We start from the raw sequence: 16,215 nt of genomic DNA on the forward strand, positions 1-16,215 counted from the left end.
GATGCAGGCCACCCTGCTCAAATCATCTGCTCATGCGTACCCATAGCCATTATCCTAGGCCATGATGATTTGTGCAATTGCGATGATGTTTGTTGCCCGTCTGGCGTGCCTCATTTCTAGGGGTATCCTTGCGAACCTGCGCTTTCTAACGCCGTTGCTTGTAATGTTTTCGTTCTTTGGAGTAGGAGTTCTGATTTAGAAGTTCTCGTCGGTCTTGAGAGTGTTCTCCTCAGCAGGCTTCTCCTCAGCACCGCCCTTGGCCTTGGCGGCGTAACCGCCGATAGCAGCGGTCAGCTTGGGAGGAACGGCACCCATCAGGTCGCTGTCCTTGTCGCCGTTCTCGAAGAAGAAGAAGGCGGGAATGGAGCGGATGCCGAGTTCAAAGGCAAGGTCGGGGACATCGTCGGTGTCGAATTTGGCGAAAGCGAATTTCTCGGAGGTGTGGTCCTTAGCCTGCTTGTTGAAGATGGGGGAGATGGCCTTGCAGGGACCGCACCACGAGGCGTGGGCCTGGAGAGCAACGTAAGGGGTGGTCTTGACAAGCTCGTCGAACTGAGCCTTGGTGGTGATGTTGTGAACGGGGGAGTCTGCGGGAGAGGCCATTGTGAAGGTTTGTCAAGTTGAAGTTTTGTTTGGTGTTGATGAGAAGTTGAGGGGTTTTGGTGGGGGGATTCAGTTTATATAACTATTTCGATGGAGGGGTAGAAAACAATGCGAGTTTGGATCTACTATTACGGTGGAGGGTGGATACGTTTATACATGAGTGGACAATGGATGATTAGAATTTCTAGAAGCTCCAGCCAAGGTCGCGATTAATTGATTACTGTACTGTTGTACCCGGAAGCGGGAGTCGGTAGGTGATGAACGAGCCAGGCTGTATGGCATAATCAGTCAAATTGAGAAATTTCGGAGGGCGTGGGTGACGTGCGTGGGGTTGTTTCCCCGAGTGCCGGTTACAGTACAGTGAATGGAATCTCAATTACTACCTAGACTAGGTGTAGATGCTTACAAAAGCAGTGTCAAGATGCCATGGACCTGAGTCAAAATGGAGTCAAAGCCGAGGCAAGGGGATGATGCATGTACGGTATTCAATGCGCGTCAAACCATTTGGAATCAATAGTTCCGGATCTGCGAATACGACCGATTTCGTAGATGGGGCGACGCAGGAATTTATCAGCAGCCCGATAGTCTACAGGGTATCACGTTGAAACTAGACATTAAATCAAGGCTGACTGACTTTAGACACACAAGACCTTGGGGGGTTTGAAACAAAACAACAAATACACCAATTTGTTACCAATATCAGAACTTGAATCATATTCATGAATAAATAACCATCAAGGTATAACTGTCTTATCATTCAATTCAATCCATCGCACATCAGCCATGTTTAAACTCTGCGCCGGTAAATCATCGGCTACAGCCCCGCGTCATGGCGGGGTCCCTTAGTCTCCAATTTATTTTTTTCCTGATGCCATGGAGGGGCACCAAATAAAGACGGCGATAGCAAAAATTCAGTCTTTTCGTGGTTTCAAAGTGTGTAGATCACCAAAAGTAATAACTCAACAATCAGCCCGAAATCATGTCGAAGCGAACAGCCGAAGCTGATCACGGCGATGCCCTCAAGGGCGGAGATCGCCCTGAGAAGATGGACATCGACGAGAACACCAAGGATATGGGCGAGTTCGAAGATGAGTTTGAGGACGAGTTTGAGAGCGAAGATGAGATTCTTGAGGCCGGTGTTGATGGACGACCTGATGCTGAGCGCGAGGCCGAGGAGAAGGGTGAGTTACATACTTACTGCGAAATTAAGAACATGTTCTAATGAGGAATTGCAGACGCTATGGAGGTTGATCAAGACCAAGGAACCTTCATCGTCGGACGAAGCAAACTCGAGCCCGGCCAGACGCTCGCTCCCGATCTGTCTACATACGAGATGCTGCACAACCTTAGCACACCCTGGCCATGCCTGTCCTTCGACATTGTTCGCGACAGCCTTGGCGACAACCGAAAGGCCTACCCTGCCACTATGTACACTGTTTCTGGTACCCAGGCCGAGAATGCCAAGGCCTCTGACAACCAGATCATGGTTATGAAGTTCAGTGGTCTGAGCAAGATGGACCGCGGCGACGAGGGTTCCGACTCTGAGGACGACGATGATGAGGATGCTGATCCTATCCTGGAGAGCAAGTCCATCCCCCTCAACTCTACTACCAACCGCATCCGCGCCCACCAGATGCCTAGCCAGGAGGCTGGACGACCCGGAACAACTCTCACTGCTACCATGACCGAGTCCAGCGACGTCTTCATCCACGACATTACTCCTCACCTTGCTTCTTTCGACAACCCTGGTACCACCATCTCCGCTCAGCAGAACAAGCCCGTCTCTACTATCCGCGCACACAAGAGTGAGGGTTATGCTCTGGACTGGTCTCCCCTCAACCCCAACGGCAAGCTCATCACTGGTGACAACGATGGTCTTATCTACGTGACAACACGCACCGACGGAGGCGGCTGGGTCACTGACAACCGAGCCCTCCAGGGCCACACCAGCAGTGTCGAGGAGTTGCAATGGTCACCATCTGAGGCCAACGTCTTTGCCTCTGCTTCCAGTGACGGCACTGTCCGAGTCTGGGACGTCCGAACCAAGTCCCGCAAGCCTGCTCTCACCATGCAGGTTTCCCCCGTCGACGTCAACGTCATGTCCTGGTCGCGCCAGCAAAACCACCTACTCGCCTCCGGCGACGACAACGGTACCTGGGCCGTCTGGGATCTCCGACAGTGGAAGGCCAGCTCAGACAGCCCTCAGCCCATTGCCAGCTTCAACTTCCACAAGGAGCAAATCACCAGCATCGAATGGCATCCCACCGACGACTCCATCGTTGCCGTTGCCGCCGGCGATAACACCGTCACCCTATGGGATCTGGCTGTCGAGCTGGACGATGAGGAGAGCAAGGACACAGCCGGCGTCAAGGATGTGCCACCCCAGCTGCTCTTCGTGCACTACCTCAAGGACGCCAAGGAGGTGCACTGGCACCCCCAGATCACCGGCAGCTTGGTTGCCACAGGAGAGGAGTTCAGTGTCTTCAGGACGATCAGCGTATAGAGTGCATCCTTGCACGTGGGAGTTTATTCTCTGGGAGAAACAACTAGGATAGAAAAGTTTAGACAGATTTCAAGGAGGAATCTGCTATTGATTGAACGGCATATGGCACGGCGTATAATGAAATCTACGTTATTGATTTGATAGATAAAATGAGAACGTTTGCGAATTGTACCTTACACATCCTGTTAAAATCTGTGAACCTCACTAAGTGTCTCCCCTTTTTGTGAACTCGAGATCTCATAGCCTTCATGCCAAGTCTGTAACAGCAAGGGACATTTTAGAACCCTCCCCCAGAGCGCCTTCCGGTTCTTTACTCAGGGGCTTTAGGCCAAGACGTCATTGTATATCGGGGATAAATGAGAAATAAGGAGAGGCTTGCTTTCCCCGATCAGAGTCCTGAATAGCGTTCCCCTAGCTTGCTACACCATCTCAACTGAAGTCCCATTCTAGCCACTACATTAGCCTACCGGTGTACCGCGAGGCTATGCGATAAGTGAGGAAACTGCGGATACCAGTTATACTTGATAAGAACACATCGAAATTGCATCTTTACCTAGAGCTAAGGCTAATTCCCATCTCAGGGTCCAGCCGCTAAGTGACTGACTCAGGAACTCGCACCAAACCAACCTATCGGTAGCGGGTAAAACCTCCTTGCTATTTCCGCTTTCCGGTTCAAAACGGAAGTTTTGCTTTTTGCTTTCTACAAGTGGTGGCGCCATATTGGTTGTTCGTTCTGGAAAGGGGGTGTGACTTGTGAAGCTCTTAGAAATGCGCCTCCATAGGTGGAATGTCAGCTTTGCATCCAAGAATGCTGTGCGACTATCGATATTCTTAAAACGGGGCTGAGAGTGAGAAGCTTTCAGCTGAATGTAAGCTGAGCCGCAGGGTTTTGTATACGAGATATGTGCAATTGTTCTGGAAGATGAGATGAAGGTTCGGTGCATATTTTGAGTTACAGGCCTTCTCACCCTCGTAATGGATTGTCACTGATGGGTGGACAACCAGAGACTTGTGATTGTTTACGGGATCGGAGTACACGAGTGTGGGCAAAGAAACTCTATGCATGAGATGTAACGTTGGACTTATGCAGCTTTCTTTGTGCAACATGCCATGCCATGTGAGATCTAGGCCCAGAACACGCCGTCAAACGTTAACCAATGGCACTTGTAAACGACAGGGCTGATACTTTGGTCGATCGTAGTAGACGTCATGGAATTGAGCTTCGCTTATTGCTCAATTCCTATCATTTGTCATGATAGGCCAATTCCAGATCGCAAGTTGTGAAGATGTTTTCAAGATTAAGAGACTTTGTATTGAATCAGGTCTATAAACGCTTTTAAATGACACCTTAAAACCCATCAAAATTGCGAGCTGTTGCTCTCGACGTTATACAAAAAATGTCTACATTACGTTTGTCGTTCAAGCGCCATGGAAAGGCACATAATTGTCGTTTTCTGATCCCGTAGGACCAGAATGAAAGATTGGCCAAGATTGTGGCAGAATAGCTAAATAGCTTTTTGGCATGTGTAAGAAGTAAACTCCAATTGACCGTTACGTCCAATATCAAGTTTACTTTGAGTTCTCAGCCGTGGGAAGAGCATTCTTCTTGGCCTCATTCTCCTTGACCTTAGCCCAAGCGTACACAATACCGGAAACAAAACCGATGAAGATGGCAGAGACAGATCCGACGGTAACAGGGGCGGCGAAGAAGATGAGACCAGAGACGGCGATGGGCAGCTTGTTGAGAGCACCGACCATAGAGTAGGTGGTGGAGGAGGTGACTCGGATGCACCAAGCGGAACAGTACGAGATGAAGATAGCGGCAAGACCAGAGTAGATAATACCGATCATCATGCGGTTGCGAGACTCCTCGGGGAAGTTCTTGGCCAAGTTGGCGCTGGACCAGTCCTCAGTGACGAGCGAGCAGAAGACAAGGACAGGGATGGTGAGAAGGTTGTTGTAGTACATGGCTGTTAAAAGTTAGCGAATGTCTCATGAGAGAAGGCTTCTCCAGCTGGGGTTGCCATGAGATGTATACATACTGTCCCAGTCCTTGAAGTTCATCTTGTGAATGACCTTGCGCATGCCCAGAACGTAAGAGGCAGAGCAAAAGACGTTCATGGCCATCCAGAAGTAACCGGCATTCAAGGTCGCAAGCGCATCCTCATCACCAGTGGTGGCGCTGTAGTCACCGGAGATAGCAGCACGAATATCGGCCCAAGCAGCAACGACGGAGCTGAGGACCATGAGACCGAAAGAGCTAAGGGCAGTAGGGGTGACTGAGCCACCGAACCAGAGGACCTCGCCATAAGCAATGGCAATGATGGTCAAGTTCTTGAAGATGGTGTAGACAGGCACAGAGAGATACTGCAGAGCCTTGGTACTTGTGTAAATCATACCAACAAGGACGAGCGAAATGGGGTACCCTGACGATATCGCATTAGCCATTGCCCCTCCATCATTGGCAGGAATTGGAACCTACACTTCTTAATGCGATCCATCTCCAGAGGAGCGAGGGACTTGATCAAACCGAACTGCTTGCATGCTGTGATGGCGCCGATACAGACAATTGACTAGAATTGGGACACGAAATTAGACCGCATTCCTGAAACGCGGGGCACTATAAAAACCTACCTGGACCGCAAGATAGAAGAAAGTCAAGTTCCATGAAGTGCCAGAAACAACATACTTATTGACGACGGTCATGGAAATAGAGGAGAGACAGTAGGCGAGGATAGAGAAAGGACCGCTGTTCTCAACCTTGGCCATGAAGCCTCCAGGCTGCGCGGGGAGGGCACTGGTGCCAGGGCCACGTCCAACAAGGGAGTCGTTCTCCTTCTCACCCTCGCCAATGTTGTTCTCGTTGGCACCTTCAGCCGACATGTTGGCCATCACGAAGTCATCATTCTTCTTGTTCTGGTCGGCCATGGCTACGTCGTGGAAATCGGTCGCAAACGGAGAGGTCGTAAAGAGTGGACGAACGGCAGCGAGTCGTTCAACGTTATTCAAGTCGTGACAAGAAAGTGACGAATGTCAAGAAGGGAGTACAATGATAAGCGATGGCGCGGGACAAGAAATGAAAGCTCGGTTACCAGATTAAATCGATCCGGTCAATTGCCAGAGGGCCAGCGTGGATATGCCAAGTCAAGTGGATAGGATAAAGTAGAGGATAAAAAAGAAAAAGACAAAGAAGGGTGTACAACTGCAACGGTACTGTGCGGTGCAAGCCAAGGCAATCAATTGATGCAATGGGAGAGTGAGGAAAAAGGGGGCTTCTGTCAAGTCTTGGCTCACTTGGCCATATTCGATTCGACTAAGCAGATATCCCAGTAAGGGAAGGGACTTACCCACTGTTTTCCTGGCGCCGCGTAAGAGCCATTAAGTGAGTGTGCCGTTTATATGCATATCCCCGCTACCGGAGGGTGGCCGGGGATAGTGGGTTGACGAAGGGTGTCTACATACGTCAAAGCTCGCCCACCGAAGATTTCAAGGTGGAAGGTGTGGATAAGTTCATAAATAGAATGGAAAGGGGCTACAGCGATTGGCAGTTCGAGCTCTGGCTCAGGCACAGAGTGTCGATATCCAATCCTTGCCAAGACACTTTCATGGCGCGCGTGGCGTACTTTGAACGCATCCCTCGAATCGCCCGAGTGGAGGACTTTGGGGACGACGGCAGTAGATGTACTGTGCTGTCACTGTACTGTGCTGTAGCGTACCTAAGAAGATGCACTAAGCCAGGAGATTGACTAGGATTGTGATGGGGGGTCACATCCAGTCCATTCTTTTTTATCTGAGGCCGAAGGACGTTTCGAGATGCTGTCTTTAACTTGACCTTCTCTCTTTCTTCTCTTCCATTTCATCATTGTTTTACCCTCTCTCCATCTCCCCTTGTTTCTGCTCTTTCCCTACCATCCCGTGATAGAGATATCCGGGTGTTACGCTCCTTAACCTAACTTTAACCTTAACTCTACTACATTCTATGAGTTCATCATGCTTCCAGCTATGAACCGCCTCGCACGCATCGCGCTAGCCGTGGTTGCTGTGCTCTTCGTCTTTGCTATATTGGTCTCGTACCAAGGTCCCGAGAGCTTCAAGGACCATTTACCAAGCACAGACTGGCATTGGCCTTCGAAAGGCGAGAATGCCACTATTGACGAACCCTCGAAGCCTACAGACGCTGCTGGCGCCGTCGGAGCCGGCGAAGAGGACGCCGAGGATGCAAAGGACCCTATCACCGACGTCTCCTACGATTTGACAAGAGCCCCTACACCCGGCTGCGAGAACCTCGTCAACGACCTTCAGCAGCGCCTCATCCACGCCTACCAGAAGAGACTTAAGGGAATTCGCTACGCCAACATCTGGGGTTACCTCGAGACGGAAAACAAGGGTGATGCTGCCATTTGGTCTGCACAGCAGATTCTGCTGAGCATCCTTGGTATCGAGACTATGGAAGCCTGCCGGTAAGATCTGTCTGTCTCACGTTGAACAACATCAATGATACTAACGTGATACAGCTTCATGTACAAGGATTGTGACATTGAAAAGTTCCGCAGAAAGCTTGAGGAGCATCGCCCTCACTCTGGTATCATCATGGCCGGTGGTGGTAACTTCAACGATTACTACTGGGAGGACCAACCTTCTCGAATGAACATGATCAAGAACTTCAAGAACGTCTCCATCCGAGCTTTCCCCCAGAGTATCTTCATGACCAAGCCCGACAAGATCAACCAGACTCGCGAGGCTTTCACCCAACACCACGACTTGCAATTGGCTGCTCGTGACAAGCCCAGCTACGACTGGCTTATGGACAACTTTGGTGAGACTGAGGGCATCCAAAGCGACCTTGTTCCCGATATTGCTTTCATGTGGGGTAACCGCTCCGACTTCCGACACAACACCAAGAAGACGTAAGTTTACCTTGATCGAACCTCTAGAAATAAGCTAACTCTATCCAGTCACGACATTCTCATTCTGGCCCGAAAGGACGCCGAGATTTCCGAAGGTGACTCTGGCAGCATCGAGTTCGGCGAGGGCAAGATCGACCTTGGTGGCAGCATCGGCAACGTGACATACAACAAGGTGGACTGGAAGTTCACCACGACCCCCGAAATCGACGACGACGGTGATCGTGAGGAGGGAAAGAACCAGCGTGCCTGGGCCAAGTCGGTTGCCGGCTTCGAACTCCTCGGATCCGCCCATTTCGTTATCACTGATCGTCTTCATGGTCACATTCTCTCTACTGTTATCGGCGTGCCTCACGTGTTGATGGATAGTAAGTTGGGCAAGAACCTCAACTTCCATAACACTTGGACGCGCGACTGCGAATGCACCAAGATCACCAAGAGCATTGACTCCGCCTTTGACGTAGCCCGCATGTACTTCGAGCAAGAAGTCAAGGACGGTCTCAGGGCTGTTGAGGATAGAGCCGTTGATTCTGCTGCAACACCCGTGCCTACTCCCAAAGTTGAGGCTGTCGCCGACAGCTCATCATGACGAGCTGGTTCCTGAAACCAGATTTATGTTTTACTAGCTGGCATTGGCGTGTTTTTACTATTATTACCATTGGTGTTTTTCGTTTCGCATTAAACAGTCGTCCCAACCTAAGTCGAGGGCATAGACTGTTATCTAGAGGCCACTTGTTGCCTCATCTTTTCTTGTCATGATAGGACATGGTCATTGCATAGTTCGACTCATTACATGGGTATCTGGGGCACTGAACGGGGAAAGGGACAGGGGATACCTTGCACGGCGCTACCATCTATTGTTAATTTCGTCACCGCATCTTAGATTTATCGTCTCTTATCACCGTCATGTCTACCTGCCGGTGGAAAAAGCTTGATGAGAGAGTAAAAAGGAAACATAGCAACCATTCATACATACATACATAAATATCCATTGGACGATGGATCAATGATACGAAACTGTACAAAAGAAATACAAATATAAGACCAAGCGAAACAATACAGTGAACAAAAATAACACAAAACAATGATCACGTCACTTTTTCGAGGTCTCCAAAGCCCAAGTTTTACTTTGACGGCCACATCCGGACCCAATATTCGCAAACATGATTGAGACAAGTACTGTACCTTAGACCTACCATTTGTTGCCAAGCATTTGCCCTCCTGGGATTTCTAAAGCCCTTACTCAGGTTTCACATAATCAGCTTTGGCGGAGACGATTGCCCATCTTCATCAAAGCGCTGTCCACTTTTCCTGGTCTTTTGTTCAAGACGGGCTGCATTTAAATCGGGGCTACAGGATTATGATAATGCAACGCAACACGACGCGACGCAACACAATAGCGTAACCCTGATTGCCTGATTGATAGACAGTCAGCTTCCATTGCTAGCCTTGTTGTTTCGCCGCTTACTGGCATGTCGTAGACATTGAGAAAAAGGGAGGACGGAGGCAACATGTGCCGGAAACTAAGACCTTACCCGTGAGGTTATCCGGTATCAGAAGAGTTGGCCACCGACAATCCAGAGGACGAAATGATCTGGTCATTTCATTATTTATCAGACTAGCATTTAGGATACTTCATTTTGACGCCCTAAGCCTTAGAAGATAATTTATCTGTTACCCACCTGCTTGCTTGGATCGTCCCTTGAAAGCTGAAACACTTAGTGGTGATCCTGCCTCGGGGACCTGGCCACTAAGGCGACTTTACTGTATTATCACGCGGAGGATAGGCTGACCATCTCTGCCATTAAGAGAAGGAAGATGGAAATTGGACGCAACGGCAGAAAGAGTGAGAAGGTTTATGCATGGCGGCATCAAAACCTTGATTCCCGGCCTTGGCCTTGAGCTCGCTTGCGAAGAACCTCTTGGCTTCATCTGCACGTTGGTGCTTTGTATGTATGTGCTTCAGTACAGAAACTCAGTGAACTGACTACCTACCTACTCGTTTCAGGCTCTATACATTACTCGCGAAACCATAAAAAGAGCCGAGTTGACTGAATCGAAAAGAACCACTGTCCTGGTGGTTGCAGCGGCAATTAAACAAAACACCCTAGAAGCACATAGACTTAAAAATTGGCTTATTTGTTTGAGTTTTAGTAAGGGGTGGTCACCAGCGAATGGCCTCTGGCTGCAGGGAAGTTACCCGCTATGGCAAGTTAGAAGCGGTCCATAGCGGTAATGTAGCTTGATCAACGCCTGTATTCTCAGCGTGGGGAGGGTGGAGGTGCTACGTCACTATTGTGTTAAACCCCGTTCATTGCATATCCTCTCTCCCGGACTCGACATGGATAGATGCACCCCTCAACAGCCAAATAGGCGCTACGCTAGACAGATTCCATCGCCATCTCCAGACGCCTCTTCTCACCTCATCCACTTTGCCTTGTCACAGCCGCATTCTTACACGAAATATCGGCCATAGCGATACATACCTACCATGACCAAGTGACTCAACGCTCATCATTGCCAAATTTCCAGGGCCCCTCGCTGGGCGATGGCGGTACTTCGGTTGTGATTCAAGAAAAAGCTGGGAAACTGGGGGCCCCAGGGACCGAATGGAGATTCAGTGACAGGGAAAGACATGACCCTTGAGGATTGTTACTGGATAGACTCCGACGAAGCCAAGATTGAAGCAGCGAAGGGTTAAGGCTAAAAGGCGTGGCGCCAGATTTCGGGTCTCCAGTCTCCTCATGTTCCCTGCCATGCTAACGCGTCCGATCCATAGTAAACCCCCTTTTCACTTTACACCCATGGGCAATTGGCTGCCCACTTCCCTTTCCCACCACTCCGTGTTCTCTGCATTGTATTGCATCTGCACTGCATCTCGGGGCCTGTCTCGTCTTGGCTCGGAAATAGACTACTGTGCAGCGGGATCGATCAACAAAACCTCCGGCTCACCCATCCAACACACGCCGTTTAACCTCCCCTCTCTGAAAGAGTTTCTTTTCTTGTCCTTGTTCTTGCATGCTTTCGTCGTCCGTATAGAGACCACGAATAGACCCTTGGAAGCTTCGCCTAAAGCAGCTTCAGACATTCGTTTACCCACTTTTGGACTTGTTGTTTCTTGTTTATACACTCTTCAACTCTTTTTTCTTGTCTGTCGTGTTCAATCCATTCAATCAATTCATATTCTACCTACTCAGTATATCTTGTCGACATAACATAATATATCGTCACAATGGCTGCCGCCGAACAATCCCAGGTCGAGAACCGACCCCCGCCTTCACGAATGAGAGTCGCCCTGGTGGTGCTCTTCCATTCATCATGCGCTATCTGGAGCACTATCCTTTCCAAGTCGGCGCTCAATGGCGTTGAGGCTCCCGTCACATTGCTTGCGCTGCAGACAACGATACAGGTCGTGTTACTCACTATTATTGGTGTAGCAACAGGATGGGTCAAGCTGTACCGACCTCTTAATGTATGTGATCTCACAATACCTTCAATATGAAGGACATTCTTACTGACAAATACCCAAGGCTTGGATTGCACTACTACCTCTCACGGTCGCTCGCCTCATCGGTATCTTGGCCAAGACATACTGTCTTGCTTCAGTTAACGCCTCCGTCTACCAAATCGCCCGTGGTCTCCTCTTGCCGTTCACTCTCTTCCTATCGCTGTTGGTTCTCCGACCTCGTCCTTACTATCCTCCCATCTCCCTTGTCGGCTGCGCTATGGTCATGGCTGGATTCGGAACTGGTATGATGGCCGACTACAGCCAGATGCTCACTTCAGGCAAGGGTGTTCTGCTCGGTGTCGGTTCTAGTTTCACCACCGCCGTCGAATCCGTTGTTGTTAAGCGCTTCCTCGGTAAGAGCCAGGAGGGTATGTGGCAGATGGTCTGGATGTCTAACTGCATGGCTGTCCTCTTCTACATCCCTCTCTTCCCTCTGTCGGGCGAGATGGCCACTATGAGCAGCCTGTTCACCGTCGAGTCCATGGACATCGCCCGCCAATTCCTCAGCTCCGCCTGTTTGACCGGTGTTTCGGCTTTCCTCCTTACCATCGCCACATTCATGCAAATCGAGGTTACCAGCCCAACCACCCACATGATTGTCACCGCCGCCCGAGGTGTCGCCCAAAGCTCTCTGGCTGTTGTTCTCCTCGGCGAACTTCTTACTGCCGACCGCGCGGGCAGCATGGCTCTTATTCTTGCTGGAAGCGCCCTCTACGGCTGGGCCCGCGACCGATACCAACAGTCCAAGAAGGCTGCTGGCAGCTACCAACTCCTTCCTCGCGAAGAGGAGGGTCGCGCCGAAATGGCGGATAACAAGGAAGCCAAAGACGTCAAGTCATAAAAGTTTCCTCCGCTATATATAACTACGAACACATATATACCATCTCCTTATATTTTTCCTTTTCTCGCTTTTGGGTATGGCGGCTTTATCATGACAGGTGTTTGGATGACAAGATTTTTGGCATACTATTTTCACAGCTTCTATATACCTTAGACATAGAGACGATTTACTATGCATTCTGGGGTGTATTTAGTTTAGCCCTTTCTCCCTCAGCAGTGCGCAACGAGGGAGATACTTGCAGATAAAAAATACACATAAAGATGTTTTAATTTCAGTCTCGCCTGGTGACGTTGCTTGTGGAAGAATGGCATTGACCATGGTGCTCAGACCACAAGTTTTTAGAGTTTGTTGTTTGCTCGAAAACCCGACCCTCCATTGGTGGCGTCGTAATGGCAATTCTAGAATGATTAATGATGCGCGATTTCTCTCTTCCACATCCAAACTGCCGGATCCGATGGCATCACGCAAGGGAGATAGAAGAATGCAGCCTGCGGGAGCATGGTTTTTGAGACTCCCGCCAGCCACCCGACACATAAATTAAATCAAGACACTCAACTCCGTCTGACATCACTGGAATGCAGGAGGAAATCTGGAGTTTAAGTGGTATTTCATAGTTGTATTTTTTGCTTTCTTTTTCCTTTTAATGTACTTGAGAAATCGTATATTAAGAATGTTGTTTGTTCATGCATGGGTGATAATAAAATAAAAACTCTCGAATCATAGAGCCGCTCATCCTTGATTCCCGATCATGTGAAATGGTGCCGCGTAATTGTACAGTTAAAAACAAGATAGCAAAAATCCCCAGTAAAATCATGTCTAGTTGCGCGTTTACCCTTTCCCTAGTTCCTCTCGTACTTCTCAAAGGCCTCCTCGATCCAGGCCTTGGTGTTGACATGGTTCTGCTCCATGAGGTTCTTGGCAAGATCCCTCACGGCTTGTCTTCGCTTGAGGAAACCGTCTCGGTCGTCAATTACGCGCTCGATAACGTCCATCTCGCCCTCGCCCGGCTTGGCAACCCAGGTCACCTCGCGAGGCAGGTAAGAGTAGGCTTTGAGAAGCTCTTCTGACGCCACGATGGGAGCACCGGCGATCAGAGAGGCGGGGATAGTGGAAGAGGCCTTGCGGTCGAAATATGTGTTAGAGGCGAACGCAGGGAGAAGCGCGAACGACTTGGAAAGCAGTGTGTAGAAGTCGGGGTACGAGAGACCCTCGTCGAAGAAGACTTGGTTCTTGACTTGGTCGGGAACGGGGGGAGGAGTGCCGTGTCCGATAACATGAAGGCTGACATTCTGAGATTTATGGCCTTCAGACTCCTCACCGGCCTTTCGAACGACGCTGCCGAGATGGTTGAAGATGCCGTTGTAGTCACGTCGGCCAGAAGAGTAATCGCCCTGGAGAGACAGAGAAATACCAGGCTGCAGATCAGGATCGGGGATCTGAACAGGGAAGACCGGAGGAATAACTCGGGTGGTGAGGTTAGCAGCCGTGTGCCACTTGGGAATGGTGTCGTTGAGGAAGAAGTCAACGGTGTGCTGGCTCAGACCGACAAAGTCGACGCGCTCGTGCTCAGCAAAGCTTCGAACAGCCTGGACGTACTTGCCCTGGGCCCATCGATCGGCGTGGTGGATCGTGCAGAACAGATGGGTGCTAGCGGTCTTGAGAAGGTTGACGATAGGATCGGCGCCGCGGTCGAGATCAAACTCGCAGGTCGTGGATACGAGAATGTGAGGGGGGTTCTCTGTGACGGCGCTGGCAAACTTATCCCACTTGTTAATGGTGATGTTGGCGGGAAGGCTGAAGTTGCCCATGATGTCCTGCATGCGGAATCGCTGGTTGGCGAAGAAGACTTCGAGCTGGGAGCCTTCTTGGCCACCGAAGGCGTGCATGAGGGCAGCGGCAACTTCGTCGTGAGTACCGGAGGACTCTACGAGCATGATGCGCAGAGGGTCGTCGGGGTTCTTTGCGGGTGCCTTCTTGGTGTTGCCCATCCATGAGGAGAGGACGCCATCGTCGGTGGTGAAAGGAATCTTCCAACCGTTAGGAGGTCGAGGAATTGATGACCAGGTGTCTTCGCGGAGGAAGACAAAGAAGACGACGAGTGCAAGAAGAACTGCGACCCAGAGCAGCGAATAAAATCGCCGAGGTAGAGCGACGGCCATTGTTGTGAATTATTTGGTTGTTCCTTTTTTGAACTTTGCTTTGCAAGATTGAACGAACGATTGAGCTTGATTGATGGATGTTGAAGGAGAGAAATATCAAAACATCACAGCCCTCGACCGGCGGGAAAGGATGGAGAGGAAGATTGAAAGTCGGAAGTTCGTTTCAAAGCGGCGACAGAAAAGAAGAGCCAAGAGATATTTTTTCGCCTTGCCTGTGCTTACTGCGAGGGGGGATGGGGAAAAGGTAAGGTTGGACAGGACCAAGAACCAAGAACCAAGAACCAGGAGGGGGGGAATACGGATAAGACAGGAAGAATTATGAGGATAAGGTAGGAATAAAGGATGGATAATAGGGGGTCACAGTACTAAATGTGACGCGCAAGCGGGGCTCCAGCGGTACTGGAGGAGAGTCTGGACTGGACGGACTGACGAACAGTGGGAGTCGAGTCGAAAGGAGCCAAAAAGTTTGTCGTTTGGATGCAAGAGAGCGGGAAGCAGCGTAAGAAAAGGAAATGATTGCATATGAGAATACGCCTCATCCAATCCTTTGTGATTATTTATCCTATCATGGATCTCCCGTCGGTACTGTGCCCAACTATCTAATCTTTAGCGGTTTGCGCCAGCCACCCGCCCGCTCTCCTTTCTGATACTCTAGACGCAGGTGGCTTCAATAGTTTAGTTTCCGGGCATTTAAGCCAAAAGCGATGATCAGAACCCCAAGATTGGGAAACAATAGAAAGGATAAAAAGATCAAGGATCGCTGTAGGAAAACCTTGGTAATTGCGCTGCGATGGAAGGTTCAAGGGGGCGTTGGCTTAGGGGCCCACGGGGGTCCCATCGAGAACCCTTCAGGGGCTGGGCAAGCGTAGGAGGCGGGCTGCCACAGAAAAAGCTTGGTATAGCCCGCAGGAAAGTTTGGACCTGTCAAACCTTGGATGGCGCTACGGTGCAAGGTACAGGGCTTGTGCCAGTTCGCACCATCGCGATCAAGCCAGGAACTGATCAATACATATATCTCGAGTGCTTTCCTCGCCTCGCTTTTTGCTTCGCCTTGTAACTTGTTTCTAGTTATTGTAATGGTTTCTTTCAATCACTCCACCTGGAAAGTGATACAAAAAGCGTCGGAGGCTTGAGACAGAATCTAAAAAGAACGTGTGGCTCTCATATCATATCGACAAACCACACTAGAGATGAAAGACACGACCCAGGATCCATCGCCAAGCTCTTTAGTCGGAATCCGGACTACCAAGGCTGAGAAACTTCAATTAAAGATAGTGCTTTGCTATCCGTAATTACATCGATCCAAAATGATGCTGTCAGAGACTTTAGAGCTTGGACTGTTTCATCATTTATACCGCACTCGAAACCTATAGTCGGGATGCATCGCAGGGTGTCAGAAGAATTGATCGTCATAAGTATAAGAGACGAAACAGTTTAGACATCTTATAGCAATTTACGCTACTTTACTCTGGTAGCCTAAGCTTTAGAGGATATCTCTTCTGTTACTTACCTGGTTCTTCATGATATGGATGTTTAACTGTTTCCAACGATTCGTACCAAGGGCTTGGATCCGCTTGGCTAGTTTTTCACCATCAAACTACAGCGTCAAGATGGAGAAGACAAGCCAATAGTCCTACCTACCTATCCATCGAAATAAGGGGCTCAACCACCAAAGAAAGGTCCCAGCTAGATATTTG

The 16,215-nt window shown here is 49.7% G+C and overlaps 6 protein-coding genes across 6 annotated transcripts; 3 read left to right on the top strand and 3 right to left on the bottom strand.

Moving 5' to 3' along the window:
* Nucleotides 1–195: 195 nt before the first annotated feature.
* Nucleotides 196–603, bottom strand: FIESC28_05234 (uncharacterized protein; the record flags this gene model as incomplete). The annotated part of the gene is made up of 1 exon (XM_031159381.1): nucleotides 196–603. One exon carries the CDS (start codon nucleotides 601–603, stop codon nucleotides 196–198), a length of 408 nt encoding a protein of 135 aa, XP_031016619.1.
* Nucleotides 604–1,582: 979 nt separating this feature from the next.
* FIESC28_05235 (uncharacterized protein) lies at nucleotides 1,583–3,106 on the top strand (the record flags this gene model as incomplete). The annotated part of the gene is made up of 2 exons (XM_031159382.1): nucleotides 1,583–1,784; nucleotides 1,839–3,106. 2 exons carry the CDS (start codon nucleotides 1,583–1,585, stop codon nucleotides 3,104–3,106), a joined length of 1,470 nt encoding a protein of 489 aa, XP_031016620.1.
* A 1,569-nt stretch (nucleotides 3,107–4,675) lies between these two features.
* FIESC28_05236 (uncharacterized protein) lies at nucleotides 4,676–6,034 on the bottom strand (the record flags this gene model as incomplete). Its single annotated transcript, XM_031159383.1, has 4 exons — nucleotides 4,676–5,076; nucleotides 5,149–5,532; nucleotides 5,589–5,679; nucleotides 5,741–6,034. The coding sequence occupies 4 exons, from the start codon at nucleotides 6,032–6,034 to the stop codon at nucleotides 4,676–4,678; spliced, it is 1,170 nt and encodes a 389-aa protein (XP_031016621.1).
* A 1,062-nt stretch (nucleotides 6,035–7,096) lies between these two features.
* Nucleotides 7,097–8,599, top strand: FIESC28_05237 (uncharacterized protein; the record flags this gene model as incomplete). The annotated part of the gene is made up of 3 exons (XM_031159384.1): nucleotides 7,097–7,566; nucleotides 7,621–8,013; nucleotides 8,062–8,599. 3 exons carry the CDS (start codon nucleotides 7,097–7,099, stop codon nucleotides 8,597–8,599), a joined length of 1,401 nt encoding a protein of 466 aa, XP_031016622.1.
* A 2,643-nt stretch (nucleotides 8,600–11,242) lies between these two features.
* On the top strand, nucleotides 11,243–12,359 carry FIESC28_05238 (uncharacterized protein; the record flags this gene model as incomplete). The annotated part of the gene is made up of 2 exons (XM_031159385.1): nucleotides 11,243–11,482; nucleotides 11,541–12,359. 2 exons carry the CDS (start codon nucleotides 11,243–11,245, stop codon nucleotides 12,357–12,359), a joined length of 1,059 nt encoding a protein of 352 aa, XP_031016623.1.
* An 839-nt stretch (nucleotides 12,360–13,198) lies between these two features.
* FIESC28_05239 (uncharacterized protein) lies at nucleotides 13,199–14,518 on the bottom strand (the record flags this gene model as incomplete). Its single annotated transcript, XM_031159386.1, has 1 exon — nucleotides 13,199–14,518. One exon carries the CDS (start codon nucleotides 14,516–14,518, stop codon nucleotides 13,199–13,201), a length of 1,320 nt encoding a protein of 439 aa, XP_031016624.1.
* Between the last annotated feature and the right edge of the window lie 1,697 nt (nucleotides 14,519–16,215).

This window comes from Fusarium coffeatum (assembly GCF_003316985.1).
Source record: "Fusarium coffeatum strain FIESC_28 chromosome Unknown BRIP53273_contig_112, whole genome shotgun sequence".
Taxonomy (NCBI): domain Eukaryota; kingdom Fungi; phylum Ascomycota; class Sordariomycetes; order Hypocreales; family Nectriaceae; genus Fusarium; species Fusarium coffeatum.